Source organism: Xiphophorus hellerii, chromosome 19 (genome assembly GCF_003331165.1).
Source record: "Xiphophorus hellerii strain 12219 chromosome 19, Xiphophorus_hellerii-4.1, whole genome shotgun sequence".
NCBI lineage: Eukaryota > Metazoa > Chordata > Actinopteri > Cyprinodontiformes > Poeciliidae > Xiphophorus > Xiphophorus hellerii.
This window is the reverse complement of record NC_045690.1, coordinates 21,902,923-21,929,797: the sequence shown is the minus strand read 5'-3', so window position 1 is coordinate 21,929,797 and position 26,875 is coordinate 21,902,923. Positions and strand designations below refer to the sequence as shown.

The 26,875-nt window shown below is 42.5% G+C and overlaps 1 protein-coding gene across 3 annotated transcripts in view; it reads right to left on the bottom strand.

The window, feature by feature from the left end:
* Window positions 1-21,860, bottom strand: part of trim9 (tripartite motif containing 9) — a 46,044-nt gene extending 24,184 nt beyond the window's left edge. For 2 of the 3 annotated variants that reach the window (XR_004336874.1, XM_032548001.1), the window contains exons 1-3: window positions 19,167-21,858; window positions 2,809-2,904; window positions 2,252-2,374 (exon numbers count right to left, since the gene is read on the bottom strand). Coding sequence is in view for 2 of the 3 variants with exons in the window: in XM_032548001.1 (XP_032403892.1) it covers window positions 2,252-2,374; window positions 2,809-2,904; window positions 19,167-20,003 (1,056 nt within the window). In the remaining variant the exon portion in view is untranslated. Of the gene's footprint in view, window positions 1-2,251; window positions 2,375-2,808; window positions 2,905-19,166 lie in introns of all 3 variants that reach the window. The other variant, XM_032548003.1, reaches the window with a different exon arrangement.
* Window positions 21,861-26,875: the final 5,015 nt, after the last annotated feature.

Below are 26,875 nucleotides of genomic sequence, written 5' to 3'. Positions count from 1 at the left end.
CAGAACTGTCTCCGTCCTGACTGACGTCTTCATTTAACGGAAGAAATCCTGAGAAGGATAACAGGGTTGCCAGCGCGTGCAGCCAGCTGACAGGTGCACGGAAACGCGTCACGGGCTGAAGGTGTGAAGTGTGTTCTCCGCCAAGCTAAAAAAAAAAAAGGGGGAACGTTTAAGCATCTTCTTTCTCTTAGGGTTTTGAATGCTTTTTGTGGCTTAAACAAGTAAAAGAAAAAAAGCTTTGTCAGATTAGGAAAGTTGGAGAATATTTAAACACAAACAGTAAAGACCTGCTATTTCTGTCCCGTGTGTCAGTGTCAATTCACCAATGCTGTGGTCAGGGCCGGGCCTGAGACCAAAAAATGTTTTGGTGCCCAATCCCAGAAAAAAAAACAACAATAAAATAACATAAAAAAATATATTTTACTCATGCAAATGACAGAATATTAAAAGGTAGGTCTACACATTTGCAGGAGCAAATTGAAGGATGATTTGGTTTAATGCATCTGGCGGATGGCTCCGTGTTGGTCCCAACAAGATGGCAATTTTGTAATGAGTGCAATTTCAAAACAGTCCAGCAATATCTTAATAATGTACAACATGTGAAATGAGTCCATTGACTTTAATATCAAGTGCATAGTTTGTAAAATATACACAGTGCACACAAAAAAATATTTGTTTCGGACCTTCCCCCCCAAAACTCGGAGCCCCTGTAAAAGTCTGGCTCATGTCTGGGATGTTTTCTTCCTTAAATGTTTATACTTACTAATCTAAAATTATTTTGTGGTCTATTGATCTAACATATCAATTTAAACTAGGATGATATTTAGAAATCTATACTAAACTTATTCTCCAATTATTATAAAATGATACTGTTAGTTAGATAAAAAAAAAAAGAACACACACAAAAAAACCCGGTGACTTTGGTGACACAATCCCCCGAAAAAATATTCAAACCTCTTGACCGTTTTTTTCACATTATGACAATGCAACTTATTGTATATTGTTGGCCTTTATTTTCTAACCACACACAAAATAGTTTATAATTGTGAAGTGGAAGAAAAAAAAATCCTTTTCAACATATTTTAACAAAAAAATAAAAATAAAAACCTGAAAAGCATGGTGTGCAATCTTATATTCAGCCCATTTTCCTTTCATACTCATAAATGATATCAAGTGCAGGTGACTGCCTTCAGAAATCACCTCGGTGGACAAAGTGCGCCTATCTGTAATTTAACCTCAGTTTAAATCCAGCTGGTCTGTGAAAGCTTTAACGGGTTAATTTAGTTTGATGAAGCTTGAGCTTTTTTTGCAAAAAAAAAAAAAAAGAAAGAGCACCAGAAGTCAGTCTTTAAGTGGGGAAACCGCTGGAAACATGCTCTCAAATGTCAGCTGTAATTGCAACTAAACATGTTTTACAAATGAAGTGAATCAGGGGAGCAGAAAGCCAACTAAAGCGTAGACCCAATAAATAAAATCCCAGTAAAATACAACTCTACGATGGGTTAAAAGGAACAAACGATGGCAGAAAACGTCTCAGTGCGAAGACGCAGCCGCTGTGTACCGCTGCGCAAAAACCAGAGTGGCAGGTGGTGGGAAAGCGTGGAACGCGCGTTTGTGCAGCGTGTGGTTCCGCTCACATGCCGCCGTGCGCAGGCTGTGTTCTTCACCCCACCTACACGCGTGAAGCTCCGATTCTGCACGGCGCTCAAGCATGAAACTGGACGCCGTTGCAAAACAGACGTGTCTCTCTGCTTTTCTCTCCTCCCACTCATATCTCATGTTCAATTTGCCGGGGAGGGGGTGCTTATTAAAGGAAAACTAATCAATGAGTGTATCGAAAATGAACAGAGACACAGACTGCGATTTCACAAATCCTCGTAGAGGTCAAACGACAACTCAAACATCCAATGGATGAAACGTGTAACCTCAAAAAAGGACCTCCCAAAAAGAAGGACTTTCTTAAGCTGCAGATAAAAACATTTTACGTTGCCGTCAACAAGGATAGACTTGCTCCACTCCGGGCAAGTAGCAGCTTCAGTTTATGGCAGCTCAATCTGATTTTCTCAGATGCTAGAGAGGCACCCGTCTCTGTTTTTCTTTCCAATTTGAGACCTGATTTGCAGAGAGAGCGTCACCGTTCTGTCTCATTCTTGTGTGAAACAGAACGCTGTGACGGGGGAAGCAGATGGACGTCGTTTCGCCCTGTTTTAACGCGCTTGACGTCAAATGTTTTTGTGTCACTCTTACCCACCTTTAGCTTGTGTTCATGCTCCTTGTTCACTTGGGCCAGCAGCTGGGCTTTGCGCCGGTTCAAGGCGTCGATCAGCGCGTCGCACTGCGCCACCAAACAGGCCTCAAATTCCACGCCGTTTTCCTGAGGGGTGAAAACAAAACAAAAAAACCCCCCCGCAGACATGAGGTCTCCCACAATCTGTGATGTTTTTTTAAAAAAAACAAATAAAAAACTTATTTAACTTGACTTTTCCTTCAAGTTCAAAAATGTTCTTCTTTTTTTTCTGTTCATCAAATTCTAAGGGATTTTATTTTTTGTTCGTTCTCTGCCGTTACTTCTATGATCCGAATGGCTTTAATATTATTTTTCTTTCATCTTGTTTTTAGCACTGGGAAGATTCCCCAATAAATTCAACCCAACTGTACCCGTTATCTCTTGTCTTTCTGTATTATGGTTAAATGTTAAAGGCGTTTGTAGCATTCCAGAGTTTGAATGTTTTTATTTGCATTTTTACATGTTTTGTTGCAATAAAGAAAACCGTAAGCGTCTCTTGGCTTGGGTGGATGGGTGAGTACCTGGATGTGCTGCACCATGTTTCTCAGCTGAACCAGGAACTCTTTTGCTTCGGTGGCTCTGTCTGACAGACCGTTTAAGGCTTGGGACAGCTGACCCTGTGGAGGACAAACACAAATTACAGCTACAAACACATGGGGAGCTTGGACTAAAATAGAAGACACACACACAAAAAAAAAAGCCCATTGTCTCTAAAGTCCTGAGGACGTTCTTACTGTAAAGAGTTCAACAACAAACCGGATATCAGTAAGACAAATTCTGCAGCCAACGTCTACAGTGACCTAAAATAACTAAGGTTTTCAAAATTAGTCAGCACTTTATTTGAAGGGGTGAGCATGAGACTGTCATAAATATGAAGGAATCTATATGAATGTTTACGACATGAAGTGTAATTTGGTAAATAATGACACTTTTAATGCAAAGTTGACACTTTTAACAGACTTTTAATGAAACGTTTAGAACAACTTTGCATTGAAAGTGTCATTGTTGACCGAGTGACACGTCATGACAATAGTCGTAAGCATTCATGAAGACTCCTTCACGTTCATAACAGGTGTTACGTCATGTTTATGAAGCACACCTCTTGAAACAAAGTGCTGCAGAGAGTCTAGGTTAGTGATTGGGCCACTGCTTTGGCAGTAAAGACAAAAGCACTAAGATGAACAGGAAGCACATGCAGCAACAGGTTTGCACAGTTTGTTTAGCTTGGTACGAATATCGAGTTCAGTGCAAGTACAACAAGAGTGTGCAGCTATTTTTCGGCATGAAAAGACTCTTTAAGTTCAAGTTTAAGTCATAAAATTAAAAACTGCCGCGTCCTCAAGCTGCACTGTCGAGATGTGATGGGCACCGAAAGTAAAAGATACGATAAAAACATCTAGAACGGCACGAGAGAACTTTGCATTGTTATTATTGGACTACAGCTGCTGGGCTCCTGTTGAGAGCCGAGCTCAGCACACATGACAGGAAATGCCACTGTTGTGGATGAGTGCGATGACACAGAAGGACTTCTGTTTGGATAGCAGGAAAGAAGAGACGACTTGTTCGCATGTATGTAGAGCGAGGTCGTGTGAACATGGAGGTGAAGGAGAGAGAGAGAGAGCGCGAGGACGGGGCCCGACCCTCTGACCCTCTGGGAACCTCGTTGGGTTGAACTCCAACGGCCGTCGAGTTGGTGGGCATGTTGTCTTCTGGTGGTGGGTTGTTTTTTTTTTTGGGGGGGGGGCGTTTCCAGACGAAAAGGAAGAAAAATGGTCTCGGCTGCGGAAGAGCGCAATAAAAAACCAGCTTCTAGCTGATCCGGCGGAAAACGCTGTGAAAACAATCCAACACACGCTCCTCGGTGACAGCCGGGCCTCTGGAATCTGACGTTAGTCGACCAAACGGGAGTCGGCCTGCTGGGGCCGGCAGCTGACCTTTGAACTCCAGGGTTTGGGAAAGACAGCTGCCGCCAACATGAGTCCACGCAACTGGGGACGGCCTGAGCTGGCAACAGCTGAGCAAAGATCTGAACGTAAAGTTTGTAACTTTGTTCAGGGCTTCCTCTGTTAACCAGGGACTCATATTTTAGAGTCTCAAGAGATTGTCATTACTGGAAAAAAGCATGTCTCTCTTTTTTTCCCCCTGTGTAGTGATTTAACTATTAGATGTCACAGTATGTAGAAAAGTCTACAGATGGACAAGTTTACGTCGAAAAAATGTCTCGGGTTATGTAAACCTAAACACTGACACCAGGATTCTTGTGGAAAATTTACCTGGGACTGTTTTTTACGCCACACAGAGGAACAATCTACATTTAGAAAGCCACTAATTGAGGTTAGCTAATGAAATTGTTCAAATTGTTGTTTCCAGAGGTCATGAGAGGTCAGCCAGCCCTCCCCACCGTCTTCGAGTCGGACAACATTGGCGTCAAAATGTTTTGTTTGTGCCGCTTTGGCTTTGAAGATGTTAATGAAAGTTCAAAGTTCAACCACTTCCACAAACTCAAAAATGACCTTTGGACGTTCGTTTGTATCTTCAAAGCCGAAGCAGCACAAACAAAACATTTTGCTGCACAAAGGTAGTCGAACGAGGTTTGTGAATATTTTGTAAATATAAAGATTTACAAATCTTACTCATCTTGAGAATTTCTTATTGCAACTTGACTTTACGTGACAGACAGAAAACTCTGAATCACTCCACAGTGAATCATGTTATATACATCCAGCCCTTCTGAGTGATCATTTTACAGGATCATCTTTCTACACACTGAAGGACAATTTTATCCCCATCAGAATGGATTGAAAGTATAGTTGTTGGTTTTTTTTTTTTTACCCTCCAACAATGGTTTTCTTCTTGCCAATTTTTCATAAAGTCCAGATCTATTTGTGTTTATCCCTTGAAGTTTCCTACATCGTGCTTTGGAAAACCATGTCTCTTTTTTTCTTTGCTTCGGCTTCACAGCTTCGTGTTCTCAGTGCGATCCCAGTACGGCTCCCTGAAATGCGGCTATAATGCACGAAGACATTTTGTCAGCTAGAACAAATCGGTAGGAAAACTCAAGAATAGGAAGCAGAACTTTTTTTTTTTTTTGTGGTATTTCTGTTTTGCCAGAAGTGGTTTTTGTTTTTCCTCTTTAGCTTGAATTTGTGCACAGATTAGATAAACCAAGAGTAATGAGATTTATACGGCCCGCTGGGAAGATTTCGAGTCCTTCCTCGTGCTGCGTTAAGTTAGCAGCCTCCCGGCTCCGTCTACATTAATATTCAATCTGCTTCCCCTAAAATAAAAAATCCCAGTATTTCTTCAGAGTATAGGCTAGACTTTTATTGTATTCGAACCGAAAAAAAAAAAAGCAAAACAAAAAAGCGGACTCCACTTCTCCTGACAAACTCCTACCAGTCCGGATCCATCTGCTGCTTCTCTCACTTCAAGATCTCACCAATCACACTCACTCTCTCCACGGCGTTCAGTTCACACTCTGCTGGTTTTTGTGACGGATCAGGCAGGTTCTCTCACTTCTTGCCTTTCCAAGCTGACCTAAAAAAATAAAGAAGAAAGTAGCTTTCCTTTCCCCATCCTTGCGACACAAACATGGGGGGGAGCTCCTGCTTCGCCCGGTCGACAGTCGTTCTGCGACGGGGCGGATGAAAACGAGGAGCGCTCGGTTGTCTGGAGGCGTTTTTCCACGCCGTCTGTCCCTGAAGCCCGCAGAGCTCTGTCCCCGAAAAGCAGGTCACAGGAAAGTGGAGGCTCTTTTCATTCCCACGCCGCTCACAGCGACTTCCTGCCCCGCGACAAGCGCGCCGCCAAGGCCGGCAGGTCGGCAGATGGGAGGACAGGGCCTCTGCGGCGAATGGGTTGGAGGGCAAAGAAGGAGCTGGGATCCTTAAAAGTTTGGGATTTTGAAGCAAAAGGAGGAGCAGCTGAGTTTTTCTTCTTTTTAAAAAAAAAGTAATTTTCTGCTTATTGCACCTTTTTTTGCAACATCTAAACAGCGTACCGTTAGAAGGGTGGGGAGTGAAGCAGGAGGAGAGGTTGGAAGAGAGATGGTTTGGGAGGCAGGGGGCTAGCATACCGTTGAGTGCTGGGGGGGACGGATGGACGGACAGTGTATGGCAAGAAGGGGGAGGAGGTCTGACTGTACGCTACCCCCCCTGCGCACCAGATATGCTATTTTATTTATATAATTATTAGTAATTTCCACTATCAGTAATGTTGTGTCTACCAGAGGATTCCTCTGGTCATTATCTTTCATTAGAGCCTCATTGATGACTTTATGTTGAAGCACTGAGGAGTTACAGTCACTTGAAGTTTGTATGTCAGATGTTGTCCAAATGGTACACTTGGACAACACCTGGTACATCCTCAAAAATAAACATGTCCAAAATTACATTTCTTTTTTGTGCTATTTTGATCAGTCTTGACATCCACGAGCAGAATACTTTATTCTACAGATTTATTGTATTTCCCAGTCCACACATTCAACACTCAATGTGCATTTGCAAGAAATAAAAATGAAAAAATCTGGGGTAAAGCAAAACTTTTTCAATTTCTCTTGTGTTACAAAAGTAATAGCTACAAACTACTTACAGTTAAGGTATTTTTGACTGCAAAACTAGAAAATGTAGCTTGACGTCTTCATAAAGAGACCAGAGCTTTTGCATGTACTCCAAATTGTCCAAGAACAGCAGCTGATTTAATTTGGGTATAACTTTTCAGGCATTTTTGGTGATTTAGTTTTTTTTTTAGTTGATCTAAGGTAATGAGTAGTTTGTAATGCAATATAATTTTCATGAGTAAAATGGTTGGGTTTTTTATTACTTATTTTTTAGGAAAAGGCACCAAAACTCTCTCCATCCCGGGGGCCCCATTCCTTTTAAATCCGGCCCTGCAGCCTGCATCACCCCCCAAAATTCCACATTGAATCCCAATAAAAATCCACTGACATTTTGTTTGTGCTTATAACGCAGAGTGGCTGCGCACGCAGCACAATCAAGTCGCCACAGTTCCTGCGATGACTGATGGGAAACGTCAGCACGAAAGTTAGCGCGCATGAAATTCACACGTCGCCACGCGTTCATTTGCATTTTCATCTGTTGCCCGGGTGACAGATTTCACTCCTGCGACATCCATCACGCGGTCCCTGGAGGAGAAATTTCATTTTGTTTATTTATTTCATTTATTTATTTATTTATTTTTTTAAGCTTCAGCCGAACAATTTACTGCTTGCATTAATGCAAAGTGTCGCCAAGCCAGGCGGCGTCAGGGTGAAAACGCTAAAACAAAACAAAAACGAGTGTTTTTTGGATGATTTTTGGGAGGGGCCCCCGGTATTTATGGGGGGCCACCAATCGCCTCTGGAAACGCGCGCGCCGTGGTCATGAATAATTCACCGGCAGCTCCTGGGACCCTTTCATACCTTTCATATTAGCGACTTGCTGACAGGAAAAAGGTTTTAATGTTGAGACAGGCAGCGGAGGCAGTTTGGAATAATATCTCCAAGGAGGAGCGCAGGAAGTGGGTACACAGTCACTTAAAGTGGGAAAGAAAAGCGATAACACACACACACACACACACCTCTTTTAGCTAATTGAAAAGACACATCAGGAGAGGGAAAAAAAAGAGAGAAAAAGTCTCATTACCTCCACTGCGGAGATAGCGTTTGAGCTCTGCAACCTACTTTTAAAAGCCGCACTGCTGTTTTTAAGGTTTCAGGGTCTATTTTTTTCATTTCTTAATCTTTAAACAATCAGATGAGGCACAACAAAAAAACACACATAAACCAAACATCAGCCTCTGTTTATATTAAAAAAAAAAAAAAAGAAAGAAAAAGACGCTAAACCAGCAAAGAGAGAATAGTGTTTACATGTTGGTGACTAGAGCATAAAAGTATGTGGTTGTTTACGCGGGATGATGACGTCCTCAGAGATTAAAGATTAAAAAAAACAAAAAACATTAAAGCGACCGTCTAGGTGCTGTTCTCTCCCTATCGGGACGTTTCTGTTGTTAAAACGTTTCCAGGAGTTTGGATTCTCCTCCATGTTTAACAAGATCCTACGTGAGACGAGTCTTTCCCACGAGCAGAGCCTAAAGCGGCCGCTGCATAATTCATCAACGAAATCTGCCGTGATCAATAATGCACAAAGGAGGTTCAACAAGCCACACAGAAGTAACAATGACCCTTGTTACTTCTGTTACTTCTTGATGTTACTGACAACAAGCAGTGATGTCAGTAACGCGTTACTTAGTAACGTCGGACCACAGTTTTCAGTGACCAGTGATCCGGTAGTCAGACTACAGTTACTTATCGAAATCACTTTGCGTTACTATTATCTTTCGTAATATAATTTTATTTCCTCTACGGTGACCACCGTTTCTATGCGACAGTATCAGCAGCGACAGAAACGTAAACAATGGAGGGATCTGAGATCCTCCTTAGAGTTTTCCACACAGTAGTGGACCACACAAAACACGCACAAATTAAAAAAGGGTTTTTTTTTTGCACTGTTGTAACCATTAAACAATGTCCCCTTCAGTTCAACCTTACAGTATAAGTAGAGACACATTGTTGATGTTACCATTATAAAATAACTTGCAATAAAGTATAGGCAAAGTTCAATGTAATTTTCACAGTGTTGTTGTTGGCAGCTGCTGAAAGTGACTAAAAAAGTTACTTTTAATGTAACTTAGTTACTTTCCAAATCAAGTAGTCACTAATCTGAGTTACTTTTTCAAGGAGTAATCAGTAATCCAGTAAAGTTACCTTTTCAAAATGACCATGCCATCACTGCTCGCCGTATCAGTCACCGACGTCAAGTCAAGTTATGGAGGCAGCAGTTATTTAAATCCGATGTTTTTGGCCAATTTTAAGAAGAAATTGCTGCAAAAATCTGGAAAAAAATGTGGGGATCTCTTGATTTTGTGTGGATTTTTAAATAAATTTTTGTAGATTTGTGGAAAAACTGGAGGGGCTAAATGATATAATTTGGAGTGTAAAAGGCTACAGATTTGGTCCCCGGGCCTTGAGTTTGACACATGTAGAGAAGCCGGTCCAGTCCAGTCCAGTCCAGCTGTTTGTGCACTTTCTAAAGTCATCCACTAGGGGCGCAATGAGACTTCATGCCTCTCTCTCTGACACCAAAACAGCTCAACACCTTGCATAGTGAAAATGTGTGATAACTGTTCAGTTAGGAAACTGGCTGCTAAACCATGTAATCACCTAATTTGCGTCGTTAGTGTGCGTATGAAAGTGGAGAGACAAAAATAACCTAAATATGTTTAGAATTGCAAATAAATTTGCTTTGTTGATTTTAATCAGACATGGGTAGAGCACCCAAATTTTGTACTCATGATAAAATTAGTCAAGTAAAAGTAAAAATACTTCTAATGGTACTTTTTCTCCCCCCAGAATGTTAGTCATGTAACTGAGTAAATGAATTTAATGTCATAACTCCATCTATCTTTCTTTACTCAGGGCTATAAACCAGTAAATATGAACCTAAAGACAAACTTTGGCTACAAAATTGTTGTTTAGTTTACTTTTATTCACTGTTTTAGCCTCGCTTTCTTAAATCTGTTTGATTTTAACCCTATGGTTCTCTTAAGAACCAACAACAAAACCCAGGCAGCCATGTCTTTGTCCACACATGACTCAGTTTCACATGTCCTCCTCTGAAGGAGGACTGTGCCGTTGTCATGAAGTGCAGTAAGGACCCAGGTTGGTGTAAGGAAAATGTTGATTTAATGATGTTGTCTAAAATCCAAAAATCCAAAATCCAGGCAGCAGAGATTGAGCAAGAAGGCTAAGGCTCAAAACTGGCAGCAACTGGTCACACTAGACATCTGACGACAGACTTGACTCGACAACTAGACAGCAAGACAAATTAGACAAGGACCCGACGAGGAACAAGGAACAGAGGTGGGATTAAATACACAGAGGGTAATCAGGGAACGAGACACAGCTGGGAACAAACTCAAATCCTCACAGCCGTCTGCGAGTGTTTTGGGAGAGGATAGGAATCTTATGGTAGCATCTACTCACTGAAAAGAGAAAGAGTCAATTGTGCTTTCTAATAAAAGTCCCAAAAATTCAGCAATAACACCTGAGAAAGTAGCTAGATTTGTTGCTAGCGTTAGCTAGCTTCCAGTTGCTGCTGGCATTTGACTTTGTGAGCTCAGGATATGAAGGAGTGGACTTTAGGTGATTATTTTTCAGACTCTTATTATGAAGCAAAAAAGGAAATAGTTCTTGAGTTTCCCTATTGTGTTGCCAAAGTTGTCTAGGAGAGGGACGAATGAATAAAATATCTGGTCCAATTTGGACTGCCATATTCTTGTCTCATCTGGTTTGTGAGTAAGATGTATAACCTTCATCCTGTGGGCTGGATGTATTATTTCACCCCTATAATTCAGTAATACGTCAACATAAAAACACCTTCTGTCTGGAAGCCAGTGTGAACTGAAGTTGGAGGCTCATTACACTGATAATGACTAATCCTCTTCTCCTTGCCCAGTCAATGTTTCACTTCCTCTCTTCGGGCATTTGGGGGTCACTCCCTTGCTCTCATTCTCCCGCTCTTTATCTCCGTCTTTCATTAACATTTGCACAGCTAATCTCCTTACATACATGCCCCTCGAGGGGTGAACGCCGCTGCCAGTAATGGAGCATCATCCGGCTAAACGCCCACTGTGAAAATTCATTCTCTCCAAGACGCCGCCCCGTCCTCCGTCTCATCACGCCGCGTTCTCAAGCAGCGGCGCGGCCGCGTCTTATCGGCTCAGAATCACTGATGGCAGAAATGACACACTCTGGGATCTGCGCCATGTAGCTGTTAAAGGCTTCTGGGCTTCTATTAATTTGTCATTAAGGAAGAAAAATTGAGACGACAGCAAGTTGAGGAATGCATAAGAAAGGAAAAGTCCCAATAATAATATTGGGGTTAAAGAAAATTTAAGTTTAGGAACTTTTCTTCTGATTATTAATATCTTTGGATGCTTTAGACAGACATGACTGCAGTTTGATTAGATTCTGGATTTAAATTCTGGAACCTATATTAGCAAATAAAATAAGCAAATTTTTATCCATTTAACTTTAAAATGATCTCTTAGATTCTTCTGAAGTGGGGTTATGTGGTGAGGTTATCAGCAGTCAGTGTTTTACCTGTGGTAGGACTCATTTTGAACAAAAACAGCTTCCACCAGAAAGTTAAGCTAAAAATAAAATACATTTCCAAAGAGCCATTCGCCCTGTAAGAGACGAATAAATTTTAATTTTGTACAAAACACTAAGCGTGGCAAAAACCCGGGCGTGGGAGGAGTTTGGAGAGGCCATGGAGAAAGACTTCCGTACGGCTTCGAGGCGATTCTGGTCCACCATCCGGCGTCTCAGGGGGGGGAAGCGGTGCAGCACCAACACTGTTTATAGTGGGGATGGTGTGCTGCTGACCTCTACTCGGGACGTTGTGGGCCGGTGGGCAGAGTACTTCGAAGACCTCCTCAATCCCACCAACATGCCTTCCACTGAGGAAGCGGAGCCTGGGGACTCTGGGTTGGGCTCTCCAATCTCTGGGGACGAGGTCGCCGAGGTGGTTAAAAAGCTCCTCGGTGGCAGGGCCCCGGGGGTGGATGAGATCCGCCCGGAGTTTCTTAAGGCTCTGGATGTTGTAGGGTTGTGTTGGTTGACGCGACTCTGCAATGTCGCATGGACATCGGGGGCAGTTCCCCTGGATTGGCAGACTGGGGTGGTGGTCCCCCTGTTCAAAAAGGGGGACCGGAGGGTGTGCTCCAATTATAGAGGGGTCACACTCTTAAGCCTCCCTGGCAAGGTCTATTCAGGGGTCCTGGAGAGGAGGGTCCGTCGGATAGTCGAACCTCGGATTCAGGAAGAGCAGTGTGGTTTTCGTCCTGGTCGTGGAACGCTGGACCAGCTCTACACCCTCGGCAGGGTCCTGGAGGGTGCATGGGAGTTCGCCCAACCAGTCTACATGTGTTTTGTGGACCTGGAGAAGGCGTTCGACCGTGTCCCTCGGGGAGCCCTGTGGGGGGTTCTCCGGGAGTATGGGGTACCGGGCCCTTTGATACGGGCTGTCAGGTCCCTGTATGACCGGTGTCAGAGTCTGGTCCGCATTGCCGGCAGTAAGTCGGGCTCGTTTCCGGTGAGAGTTGGACTCCGCCAGGGCTGCCCTTTGTCACCGATTCTGTTCATCACTTTCATGGACAGAATTTCTAGGCGCAGCCAAGGTGTTGAGGGGATCCGATTTGGTGGCCTTAGGATCTCATCTCTGCTTTTTGCAGACGATGTGGTCCTTTTGGCTTCATCAGATCGTGATCTGCAGCTCTCGCTGGAGCGGTTCGCAGCCGAGTGTGACGCGGCCGGGATGAGGATCAGTGCCTCCAAATCCGAGGCCATGGTCTTGAGCCGGAAAAGGGTAGAGTGCCTTCTCCGGGTCAGGGGGGGTGTCCTGCCCCAAGTGGAGGAGTTTAAGTATCTCGGGATCTTGTTCACGAATGGGGGAAGAAGGGAGCGGGAGATCGACAGGCGGATTGGCGCAGCGTCTGCTGTCAAGCGGGCGCTGTACCGGTCCGTCGTGGTGAAGAGAGAGCTGAGCCAAAAAGCGAAGCTCTCGATTTACCGGTCGATCTACGTTCCCACCCTCATCTATGGTCATGAGCTTTGGGTCATGACCGAAAGAACGAGATCGCGGATACAAGCGGCCGAAATGGGTTTTCTCCGTAGGGTGGCTGGGCTCTCCCTTAGAGATGGGGTGAGAAGCTCAGTCATCCGGGAGGGACTCAGAGTAGAGCCGCTGCTCCTTCACATCGAGAGGAGCCAGTTGAGGCTCGGGCATCTGGTCAGGATGCCTCCTAGACGCCTCCCTGGTGAGGTGTTCCGGGCACGTCCCACCGGGAGGAGGCCCCGGGGAAGACCCAGGACACGCTGGAGGGACTATGTCTCTCGGCTGGCCTGGGAACGCCTCGGGATTCCCCCGGAAGAGCTAGAAGAAGTGGCTGGGGAGAGGGAAGTCTGGGCCTCCCTTCTGAAGCTGCTACCCCCGCGACCCGACCTCGGATAAGCGGAAGAAGATGGATGGATGGATGGACACTAAGCGTCGGAAATGGAAGACATTTTAAGTGTGTGTGTGTGTGTGTGTGGTGTCACAGCTGAAACCATGAATAAAATGGATTGTGAAATCTCTAAAAAAATATTAATCATCAAAGTGGAAATTATCAAGCTCATTTTAATTCATCATGTGACTGATTGATTGATTGATTGATTGATTGATTGATTGATTGATTAATTGCTTCTTGCGATGAGCTTAGTCACTATAGACATTTTTGCATTGCCTCGGTGTGTAGTTCTTTTGACTTTCTCAATGAATTTTCTGTCACGGTACAAAACGTACATGTTATTCCTCTTTTCCGATAAAGGGGGGGGAAAAAAGGACGAACATGTACCCAAACTGTTCCAGCTACAGAAAGGCCAAACGCCATTTCTCCCGCCTCCTGACTCACAGTTAGCACTCTGTCCACAGCAACCCCATCATTTTAAGCATCACTTTGAGTGGATGTCCTGCGAGTCAGATCATCAGAAGAATCCTGTGAACACAACAGACGTAACGGACAGCGAGTCTCGTTACGACATCAGGCCGCGGTCCAAACACTAGAGAAAGACGGGTATCGCGACTTTTTAGCTTTTCCTCCTCACTCGCGCTGAGACTTTAAGAGACTGCAGGCTCGCAGAAGCAGCTGACAACATCAGCCTCGAGACTGTAATGAGATTTTTAATAGTCGTCCCAGCACCTGCGCTGTCTGTCCTCATTAGCTTACTTTGTGGGCCATGGTGGATGAGAGCTGCCTTCACGTCTGTTTTAGTTAGGCCTGCTTTTCTCGTTGCACAGCTTAGGCTCAAACACGTGCTGACAGGAAAAGCACCAAACAGGAACGCTTTGAAATTACTTAAACTCTGCAATAAACACGACTGCTGCGTAAGCCTATTGCAATAATTAATCAATCAATTAGCTAATCAATTCACCACGTTACAAATTGAAATGAGCCGTCACTTATGAAGGGCATTTTTGTTTAGAGACTTCATAATCCACTTTATCTATGGTTTCTGTTGTGTGTTGTTTTAATTTCCATTTCATTTTTTTGTGTTTGGTTGCGTTTTATTTTGGATATCTACAATGTCTTCCAGTTCCAGTGTGGAGCGCTCTTTACAAAAATCACGTTTATAAGTCTTTGACAGGGCGAACTTTCATTATCAACATGTTACTTGAAAATCATCTCAAAACAACACTATTATTGCTTGTCGCAATGATTTCTAGGACAATTTATCATTCAGTAAAATTTGGCCTAAGTAGTGTGGAAGAAAACTAACTAGTGTGCAAATAGATTTTAATCCTTGTTCATCCGTCATTTCTAGAAATACCCTACTGGCAATTTTGCATTAAAAAATGGTCAAACTTTGAATTTAAACTTCACAAATGGGCCAAAATTGTCTTTAACAGTCAGGAAAAGTGTGTCATTTTAACATGAAAACCACGTAGGAAGCCTGAATTTGTGTTTTGGCGAAGCATTCGACTTCACAGATCTTCTGGTGATCAAAGCTCCACCCAACTGGTTGCTTTTGATTGGCTCTGAGGCGACCCAGACGTCACTTAACGACCTGGCGGCCTCTAATAGCGTCAGCAAAGAGTCGCAAACAGTTCGCCATGATGCGATAACAAAGCGGACATCTTGTCAACACATCACCGGTCGTCTAATCACAAAAGGCGGACAGAAGCTGGATGAGTCACGCTGCAAAACTCTTATTTTTCAATCACTGCTCTGCTGCTAAGGTTGACTTTGGGTGCATTGAATTGCGCAACGGTTTAGACGCGCTGCCATCAATCTACTGCAAGAAAGGACCTGAGGTTTCATCGTCTTTGAGACCAGACACACCGTAAAGCGTCTGGGATGAACCCCTCTCGGCTCCCGGTATCTTAGAGACCTCCGTTGCTCTGTACAGCATCAAGAAGGACTCGGTTGCCATGACGGCAGGTTGTTCAACACTTACCCAATAAAGACAAACGAGAGGACAGTGAAGGAAGCGGACTGGGAAAAACCAGACGACAATTTTCAGGCAGAAAGCAAAAAAGATGGAATACTAGAAATGTGTGACACAGAGTGTGGATTCATTAAGCTTCTTTGTGCAGACAACACGTTATAAACATTAGCCAGTGATGATGATGATGATGAAAAATGCATCAGCCCGGTAAGAAAAGCTCAGAGATCAAACAGCAGTAGCTTTGATCTGTTGAAGCGTGAAGGAGGAAAATAGAGGTGCCTATGTGATGGTTCTCTTGATGTGATAAAGCCTGGAGGTGAATGCAGAGCGGGACGGCATGCAGCAGCAATTAGAGGACGATGCGTGACAGAAACCTTGTCAGGGCACTTTGACAAACTTTACTTTCTTTCACCTCCTTCTTTCTGGTTTTAGTATCAATATTGCCTCTGAGTGTCGAATTAATAAAGTTTTTTTTTTTTAGGTACACAGACAGGTTGATAAACATACAGGGCTCCTAAACTTTTAAGATAAAATAATATCCATAATTATCCAGACTGTTAAAGACTTAAAAGTTGTAAATGCACTTATTGCAGTCTTTTAAAGTCTAAATAGCTTTTAGAAAATCAATAGTTTGAGCTCAAACGGTCGATTGGTTGGTTAGTCGGTCTGTTGATTGGTTGGTTGGTTAGTTGGTCTGTCAATTGATTGGTTGGTTAGTCGGTCTGTTGATTGGTTGGTTGGTTAGTTGGTCTGTCAATTGATTGGTTGGTTAGTCGGTCGGTCAATTGGTTGGATGTTAGTCTGGTTGGTTGGTCGGTCGGTCGATTGGTTGATTGATTGTTTGTTTGGTTGATTGATGGATATCAAACTTATATCATATGACTGTGAATAAAGTCTGGAAATAAAATTATTTCCTGTAATTTATTTTTTCAATATTTATCCAAACCTAGAACGCTAATTTCAAACTCCACAACTTCTCAGACCACATTTTATATAAATATAGATAATATTCAACAGATTAACACGATCTACATGACAGAATGAGAAAAGGCTGATCTTTGGTGAGATTCAGGTGGTGAACCGAATAGCATCAATTTATATCAATGAACAACACAAAAGAACTTGGAAAAACTGTGGCAGCATCAAAGCAGCTGACTGATTTAAGACCCAGTGTTTTAAAACCACAACGTCTGTACTTCAAACCAAACAAATGTATAAATGTGGGTAGAAATGGGCATGAAAGTTCCTCACACAGCATCACAACTTGAAAAAACCTTGGCTGAGTAAAATCTCTGTGAATTTGACTCCCTGTTTGAGATTAATCCAATAGAAACTAAGTAAAAAGCCTTTTTGTTTTCTTTCATATCTTTCCGCCTCAGTTCATTAAATATGTTTTCTAAGTCTGCAGTGGATGTTAATGTTCAAATAAATTTCTCCCTAAAGCTGAATTATGGAGGTATAACAAAATTATTTCTTTTGAAGACCGGGCTAATAGACAGCATCATGAATTGCTTATTTCAGCGACATTTTCCTCATCTCATTGTGTTATTTTAATGTTGTTATGATTCACTATCTCCTTAATAATATATTACGACTCAGCTGTGCGGTCAAATATATATATATATATATATATATATATATATATATATATATATATATATATATAGATAACATGATGCTTTAAGGAGAAACAGGCTGTGGTATAATACAAAACGCAAATTCTGATACAAATCAGGATTGTGGGGAAATACTTAAAGCCACAATTAAATGATTTGGTAAACTGTCTCCATATCAGACTCTGTTCCATCAGAAATAACCAGGTGCTGCTGATGGAGGCCAAAAACAGCGCTGCCTATTGGCCCCTGCTGCCATTGATTAGTTTCTTAAAATACTCTGCTCCTATTTCAGACCTGCGAAACAACGAGAGCACACGAGGTCGACAGACGCTCAGCCTCCTCCGACTTTTCCATCAGTTTTAAAATTGAACTCTCACGTCTGAAATGATGGACTCATCTCAGCTCCGACTAGAATAGATGATAAAAATGGAGGCTGGTTAAACGTTCCCGTTTTCTTTTTTTTGGTTTTGGAGAGGTGCAGGACTCCGTTGCAAGTGCAAATAATAACGAGGACAGCGTACCCGAAAACATAAGCGATGATTTGTGTCGAGTTTTTGTGTGAGCGGTTTGGTCACGTTTTTCTGGGTTTGCCTGCATCGCTACGTGTGTGTGTGTGTGTGTGTGTGTGTGTGTGTGTGTGTGCGTGTGTGTGTGTGTGTGTGTGGGAGTTTGCAGTGTTTGTGGAGCGTTGCGGGGGCTAAATCTGGCTCTCCGATGTTTTTTTTCTTCGCTGGAAAGCGGACGGCGGAGGTGAAGGGTCGACGGTGCAGAGGCGTAGATAAATGTGGCGGCCGAAACGCGGTGCCCACGACGACTCGAGGGTTCCAAAATAACCTCCTTTATCTACGCCAGAGGGCTGCATCTGCGCTTCACTTACAAAAGCAAGATAAGGGTCATGACAAGGAGGCCTGCCAACCTTGGCACCATACTTTGTGATCTTTAAAAAATATACATATCTTTTTCAATTTATGCCACAGAGAGGTTAGAATTTTCTGTTCTGAAAGAATTAGTTCTTGGAAATCGGATTCTTTTTTTCTCTCTGGGTTTCCCTAGTTTCAGAGTGATGTCAGCATGGGCCGCCATCTTGTTTGTTTCTTTCAACTTTGAATTCAGGTCAACTCACAGAAGGGATAATTGAAATAATGTCCGTTTTTAAACATAGTTTTTGTCCATTTGTAATTTTTTTACAAGGAAAAAAAGCGACGGCAAAACTTGATTAGTCGTAAATCTGATTTGATATCAAAATAAAAACTTAAAAGAAATCGAAAATTTTATATTTAAGCCATGTCGGCCAGAACCTAATAGAGGCTGCGCCTGAATAGCTAAAGGTTTTGAAAGCATCTCTCCTGTTCCACACTGTCACCGCTACAAGTTGTATTACAATTCTCATAGTTCTGTAATTCTGGAAATTATACTTGTTTTCTCATTTCAGGGTCCATCTTCAAAAAAGAAGAAAAAGAAAGACAAAGTCTATGCTGAAGATTTTAAAACTTATTCTATAGGTTTAACGTTCTTTGAAATGTTAAAGCAAGTTCTAAGCTATTTAGCGCAGCTGCGTCCATGTAGCCTTATTTAAACTCTTTCATAAACAACTGAGCTTGTTCTATTTTTTTTTTTAAATTCAAAGACAGTCGAAGATTGTCTTTGAATTTAGAAATTCAAAGACAGCCGCCACACGTAGCCTTCAAACCCACTTCCGGGTCGGAGTCTCACACACCTCTCCAAAGCAACACACACTCTCACTATCCATGTTCGATAGCTTTCACTTCTTTTGCACCGCAGCTTATCACTTCACATAATAAAATCCATTTAACTGCACGACAGAGTATGTTTTGTGTGCTGCTTTAGATTATTTTCACATTACACAGGAGCTAAGCTAATATTGGAAACAACTTTTCTTGTGCCGCCCCCTAGATCTTGCCACCCAAAGCGAAGAGCCACGTCATCCAAACCATCCTTAGATCTATTTTGTACATTCACAGCTGCTGATTTGTCACCCTTTCATATAAGATTCCACATAAGCAATTATTCCCTTCTTTTCCTCAAGATAAACCCTAAACACCGCACCAGTACAAGAGAAAGATACTTATTTAAAAATCACATATCAAAATCTGTTTCCTCCATTTTTATTTTTTTAAAGACAGACCTGTTGCTCCGCCTAAAGGTGAAGAAAACCTGTTCGCTTCAAAGAAAGCCTTCGTGCTTTTGACGCACATACCTTGTGCAGTTTCCACATCGCGCCCAGAGCTTTGACTTCGTGCGTGCCGTGCTTCCCCTCTTCCAAACACTGGTAACACACGGGCATCTTGCACTGCACGCAGTACATGCTCAGGTTCTCCAGCTCGTGCTCCGTGCAGGTGGAGATCTTGCGCGGGCTCGCGCGGCGACTGATCCGGCCCTGCGCGGGGGGAACCAGGCGATGCTTGGCGAGGGGACCGCGGGGCGGGTGGCACCGCAGGCGGCACGGGTCGCAGTAGAACACGTCGCACTGCTCGCACATCACCGTGGCCTCCTTCGGACTCTTCTCGCACAGCTGGCACTTGAGGGCGGCCGCCTTGCTCTGCTGGTACCGGTCCACCACCCCTTCCAGCACCCGGTTTTTGGGGAACCCCCGGAGCCCCCGGTCGTCCAGGATCAGGCTGCGGTGACACTGCGGACAGGTGATGCAGGAGTTGCGGGGGATCGGGGGCAAGGAGGCCGGATGCGGCAGGAGGTGCTGCTGCGGACCGGGCTGGGGGACGGCGGGGGGGAAAACCCGGACTCCGTTCGGTGATTTCTGACAGGGGGTGGTCGGAGCGCTGACAAACCCCCCGTAGGACCCGTACCCGCTGTCCGCCTCGCTGTACAAACTCATTTTATCCAAATCCAAGTAGTCATAATCTGAGACGCCGGACCCGGAGGCGCGGCTGCTCTGCGGGGACTCGGCTTCGGGGGTCTGCACAAGAATATTCCGCGCACACGCCAGGCAAATATTGTGGGAGCAAGGCAGTATGATGGGCTCCCGGTAGAAGGAGCCGCAAACGGGGCATTTTAACTCTTCCTCCATCTCGTCCATGGCGGATGTACCGTGAGGATGGAGATCCTAGAAGGACGCTTCGGTATTAAAACGAGAGCAGCGCTGCTGCTGCTGCTGCTGCTGCTGCTGCTGCTGCTGATGATAATCGGTGCTGCTCTCCGTGAGTAAGCGGCGCTCCGTACGCGTCCTGCTGCAGCTGCAAAGTGCAACCTTGACCAAAGGAGAAGCGTCGGTACTCGGGAGGCAGAAGCTCCTTCCGCCAATCAGCAAGCAGCAGCAGCTCGGAACCGAAGGCTATTGGTTGCCCAGAGGATTCCATGGACCCATTGGACAGCTTGTCTGTCAAGTGAAGGTCCATTAATGAGCTTTACGAGGCGGGCAGTTAGCGCACACACCAACTAACTTCAAGCTAATAGTTTCATAGAATGGACGAAATAGAATTAAAGTAATTATTTGAAGCTAAGACAAAACAAAACACCAATAATAACCAATAATGGCTGAGGTCTGCATCCGCAGTTCTTTACTTCATACTTAAAAAAGACATTGTTGTGAATGTAGGCCTCCAGCTGTTTTATTATGTGCTGTAGTTGCAGTCCATGATGTCCTGACTATGTCTTTGGGTGGAGGCCATTAAAGCCCCGACTGCAGCTGCAGTTCATTCCTTGTAAATTTCTGCTACAGTTCTACAGTTTGAATTGTCCATAATCAATGCTGCACTTTCATTGTTTCTGCCAAACCTTCTCGTTTCACTCAACTTCCCATTTGTTCGCCAGGATACAGAAACCATCAGAAACCCTGTGAAAAGCAAGTTACCTTGGTTGCGGTATTATTTTCTGATTTTACTCCATTCATCATCTGCCAAGAGGGAAATAGTGGGGTTTGGTGTCAGTGGGTTGAGAAACACCTTTGTTTTTGCTGAGCTCAGCGTTTATCACAAACCTCTATTTCATACCCATGAAGTAAATCGCTGTAATTTTAACCCACTCAGGTTCTCAACATTCCTGACTCCAGTTTCATCATCCTCATGGTATTTGTCATCCCTGGCTTCACCGGTACTTTTTCTGCTCTTTTGGTTCTGGATCAAGCAAACATTTGCATCTTCTTTGCCTTCTGCTTGTAGCCAAACTAAACAATGTTCGTGCTGGAGAACACAAATGCAGCAGCGAAATGAAACACACTGTGTGCGTGCTAATTGCACCTTCAATGAAAAAAATGAAAATGCCAACAGGTTTATTTAGCTACAAACAATTGTTCTTGCACTCACTGGGATTCTGCTGCCAGTTTTCTGTCCGACAGGCTCAGATGACTCTGGAAGGTTCTGCGAGGGATAGCCGACACGCCGGGTCTCCTCTGACTAGGTCTGCACGTGTGAACCAAGACCTAGATTTGATTTGATAAACGTAGAGGGCATGACTCAGAAGAGATTTTCTGCCTTCATGAAGGCAAACGTCCTGAGTGCCGTGTGAAAATGAACTTTTATGAACTCGCCTCTTAAATATATATAATTCCTGTGACAAAGACACAAAGACAAAGATTAATCTGAAACAAAAAAAACCCAAAAACTAGTATGCTTACAATGGGAAGGAGATTTTGTTTTGACTCAATCTAAAGTCTGCTGAACCAGTGGATCTAAAAAGAAATAGATATTTAATGTGATTAAAATGTCAATTTAAGGTGTGTGTACTCATTTATTTTACAAATTTAGGACGTTTTATGGCATTTTACTAACTCTCTGGGGACTGATCAAACTTATGTGTACCAAACTCCAGGCCCAATGTGGGATGACCCCTAAAACCATTTTTAGGAGTTTAGTTCAGAGGTTTGGTGTGTTTAAGTTATGGTTTGGCTTTGGAATATACATTTACATTCAATAAATTAGAATACGCACTTCGATGAGTCTCATTTGTCAGATTAAAAGTACCTTTTCAAAATTAACAACCCTTAAGCAGGTTTTAAATATACTTTTCATTAAGCCCACATTTTGGTATAAAACATATAATTTTATAGTTCTTAATATTCTGATTTAAATATGTTTTCATTCCTGCCACAATTAACAGAAACAAATATCTCTGTTAATGTGTTTCACTTTGTGGTAAAGTTCCTAAAATAAATCGACTTTTCAATAACAGAAAGGGTAAGAGTGAGGGTTGGGTATGAATGCAGTTCAAATGAATAGAAGTAAATGCAGAGTCTTAATAGGGATGAAAATACAAACGTGTTTGTGAATCAGGTTTTTATGTCCTTTGTGGGGACCTAGTTAATGTTGTGAGGTTGTGGGGACCACTGCTTCTTGTGGGGACAAATCTTGGTCCCCATGAGGGGAATTGCTGTTTTTGGGTTACGGGTTAGGACTAAGGTGTTAATTGAGTTTTGGTTAGGTATGTCATGGTTAGGGTTTGGCTGTAAAAAAAACGAATGGAAGTCAATGTAAAGTCCCCACAAGATACAAAAACACGACTGTGTGTGTGTGTGCCATTTATGGCATATTTACTAACCTTCTAAAAACCAAATGCGCTTATGGCAACCAAAGTTGGGTCTTAATGCGATGGACCCCCTTGTTTAAGGTCAGGGGTCAGGTTTAGAGGTAAGTTGTGAATTAAGTTTTAGTTTAGGTTAGTTTTAGGAATGTAACCCTAACACATTCCTACCAGTAATGGTTTGGGTTAGGGAAAATATCTGGGTTAGGCATAAATACAGCTACTAAATTAAAGGTAGTCAATGCATATTTTTAATATGGGTAGAAATACATACTTGCGTGTTATCACACAAATGTCAGCTTCAGATAAGAATTTTTGGCAAATTTAATTTCAAAATGTTAACTTCTACTTTCAACTGTGTGTTAAAGTGTGTTAAAACAACAACTACCAGAATCTGTTATATATTAGTCAGTAAGAGGCTGCATGTCTCTAATTTTAACCTATTGCTTTCCTCCACTTCATGTCTGAATGTATTTACCGCCAGGTTTTTCTGCTTCTGTTCACTGTTAGCAAGATCAGGGTTGTGTTTTATACATGGATGTTCTGCAGTTTCTCGAGGAGACAGGAAAGGAAATAACCCTTGTTTTTTTGTTGTTGTTTTTTTTTGCTCCCAGCGTACCCGACCAATCACTGCGTCTATTTTACTGCAGGAGCAGTGACTGTAGAGGCATCTCTCTTAACCGGTGATTCAACGCAGTTGACTCATCCCCCCCCCCATTCAAGCGGCAAAAAATAAAGCCTCCTGCTTTCAGCCAAGCAATCGCTGAAATGCATTAACACTTAGAGCTCCGAGGAGGTCATTAACAGCCTCACATTATCAAATTAATGAGACTCTGAATGTAAATGGCAGGAGGTGTTGAACGCGCGTGTGGAGTCAGACACTCGCTCGTTTTTCTGCAAAACGCCAGGCACCCACATTGCAGCAAATCCTCCAGTACATAAAATATGCAATATATAACATACTGCATTAATTAAAGTTTGTGAAGATGTTGCATAGCATTGCTCCCTTCTATCTAGCTGTGTTTTCTTTCTGTGTATTCTTGGAATATTGTTCGCTTTGTGAATCTGCCGGATCGCACGATGACTCAGGCTTTAGATGCTTTTGCTTCTAACTCACATTGAGAATCTTGTTAATGTTCATGGTTGCTTGTCATCCAGTCTGGCTGAGTTGTTGAGCTATTTTACCTCAAAGAACAGGCAATTGTTTTAGTCTACAGATGATATTTGCAAAAGATTTAGAGCTTACCTTCAACCAAAGGTTGTTCTACAAAGTATAGACTCAGCAGGTGTTAAAAACAAATCCACTCCATTCTATTCAGATTGAAATGTGAAACAAGGCATAATTTTCCTACCACGTCATATTTATCCACTTTTTTTTGTGTTGCTCTGCCACAATCCATTTAACATCTCAGGTCTTCAAAGATACAAAAATCTCTCAAAATGCAAACACTTCCCTGACAAAGTTGACTACCGGTAAGTTGGTTGGAAGTGTGGATATATGTTGATTGATTTTCTGAAATTGAATGGAGACAAACTTACAGTAAATTTCCTCTAAGTGTGTCTTCCAAAAGAACGTCTGAGCAAAGATACTTATTTGCTTTTTGGTCATTATCTTGCAGAACAATATTTATTGGAACTTAACAGGCTAGCCGACTATATGTTTTATTATCTTAAATAATAAATAGAGTTAGATCTTGCTGGAAAAGCAAACTTCCACCCCAGTCTCAAGTCTGCAACCTCTAACAAAGTTCTTCAAGTATTGTATTTCCTATTGCTTCTATTAACTCCACAGCATTATGCTGCCACTGAGTTTTACCAAGTGAGGTATTGGTTTTATGCTCCATAGAGCGTCTCACAGATAAGCCCAAAACATCAGTTTTGCTCTGGTTTAAACGGAGTGCTTTTCTCCTCGTTTGCTTTTCCCCCTAACTTTCTTGCAACGATTGCTTTTCCTCTTCCAATTCTTCCATCGAGGCCAGATTTTTATAGAACGTACAAATAAGTTGTTCTATCAACAGAACAGTAGCTGTACTTCCAGTAACCGACTAACGCCAGTAACAGAAATTCGAATTACGAATTTACGGTAATAAATTTGCTAAATGGAAACATTGACATTTTGAACAAAAAACAAAAAAAACCCTAAAATTTCCTTCTATGAAAAATTTTCCCGTTAGGACAAAGTGGGTTTTCAGCCATATCGAAATGAGTGTATTTGACAAACCTGCAAAGGAAACTCTGTTTTTGCATCACACCAGTCATGTGATCAACTACTGTACCGTACTACTGGCGGAAAAGACAAAGAAGACGACGGGAAGTGGTAGGAGGATGACAGCGTGGCATGTTTTTTAATGACTTATGTGAACAAACTTATTAACGTGTGATTTTAATTGTGCTGCTTATTTTATGAAAACATTTCATTAGCTAAATGTTGATCTTACAGCAAAATTTTGCACATAGTGTATCCTTTCAGTTTAGGATGTTTTGCAGTTGCAACCTAACCAACTACCGTTTTTCGCAATTGTCTCCCTGACATGTATGTGTATTTCCTGGCTGTAATAATGGTTGTTTTTTTTTGTTTGTTTTTTTTTACTCACTAATGTTCTCTAACAAACCTCTGAGGCTTTCATAAGCACAGCTGGATTCATACTGAGATTACTAAAATAAATCAAGGAATCTGAATATTTTTGCAAGGCATTGGGTTTGAAATTATGCTAATCATTTTGAATTAAACATTAGCACGCATTTTAAATCCCCAAATGATGATGAGAAGGATCACCCTCATTCAGCACCACTATATTTCTTCTGTCAGGTGTTGATGTTTTAAAAGATTCATAAATACCTGCTGCTTTAATTTAGCTTTCATCAATTCCCAAATATGCTTAAATCTAGACTGAACGTCTGCACGGGAAAAAAACAACACACAAAAAAACAAAGAAAACAATCTGGATATATTTGCATTCTGCTGCGAGGGCCAAAACAGACCCAATTTATTTTTAGCGCTCCCGCTAACACATCATTCCGACTCGGTGTAGTTCACAAACAGGATCATTCTCTTACATAAGGTGGATTTCCATGTTTCCGAGAATGCCCATATAAGAGCAACATTTCTAAAAACTCTGCGACAGATGAGGCTCTTCGCTCTGCAGGCTGGCGTAGAGAGGAAGGATGGTCGGAAGCCGTGGGAGGACAGCACCGGGTCGGTAGCGAGGCCCGGATCTCAAATAGCAAAATGTGGGAAGCACACAGTGGCACATCATTCACAGACAGACACCCACGAAGACACGGCCTCGGTGTAGCTCTTTTCAAATATATTTGCGCAACAAGCTTCCCGCCGGGAGCGAAAAGGAAATGAGTAAACGCAATTTACAAGAAAAAAAACAAAGAAAAAAGCAGATGCCCCCTTTGACGCAAAGTGTCTGCCGTCATCCGTGTCAGGATGTTGAGCGTCAGGTTAGCGTGGACCAGAGCTGGCATTTGGGGTAAAGAAATTATTTTCAGTGACGCATACAGAGGCCTCTCTTTGTCTTTGCTTCAGTTCTTCTGCTCTTTACCCATGTGACGTTGTGGAAGGGAGCTGTGCGTTTGTTCTCAAACGGATTCTGACAAAGTGCCTAAACAAAAACTTCAATCGTGTCCAACCAACTTTTAAAAACAGGAGTAAGTTTTGAAATGAGCGTTTAAACGTTTCTTTCTCTTCTCCCTACGTACCAAATTCTGTTTGTGGAGGCAAGAGGCCAGAAGGCATCGTGGTAGAAGTGGATCAAGGTTGAAACTTTGACTCATGTTGTCTGAGTCTGAGTTGAGAAATTGGGAGTGTTTACAATTTTTGCGAGAAATATGAATTTCACTATTGTTTACATTTTCAGAACAAACAAGCAGAAAGAGAAAGTGCATTTAGTCTGACAGCCTAACGGTTGTAGCTAATAATGTATCAATTATGGGTCATTTCAAGAAATACTGAGTTAGAAACTAGCAAATAAAAACATGCATCTAAACAACCAGACAAATTAGCAAGTTCATAAAATCCTAATCTTGCCGGTCTATGGAAACATCTGCAGGATAACAGAATGTTTCAGCTTAATCCAGCAGATGTGCTACGATATGAAGACAGGATTGTTCTTTTTCTTTGTAAGTACCTACGTTTTTTTAAACTAGATTCAGGCTCAGACTCGGATGGCCGAATGGATTCACACTCTCACATTTGCAGTCAAGAAAGAGAAATATCTCACCAAGTAAGTTAACATTTTCTTTTAGAGCGTTCACTCTGGCAACAAGATGAGATTGTTGCCAGAAGCAGACGCTAAACCATGCCAGTGAGAAGACAAAGGCCTTTTGTAAAGGGAGTTCCTTAAGATACAGAGGGCTGTGAACCTTGAACTCAGTCCAAGCAGCAACAGTGAAGCCAGGGAAATTTCAAATTTAATACATAAGGTT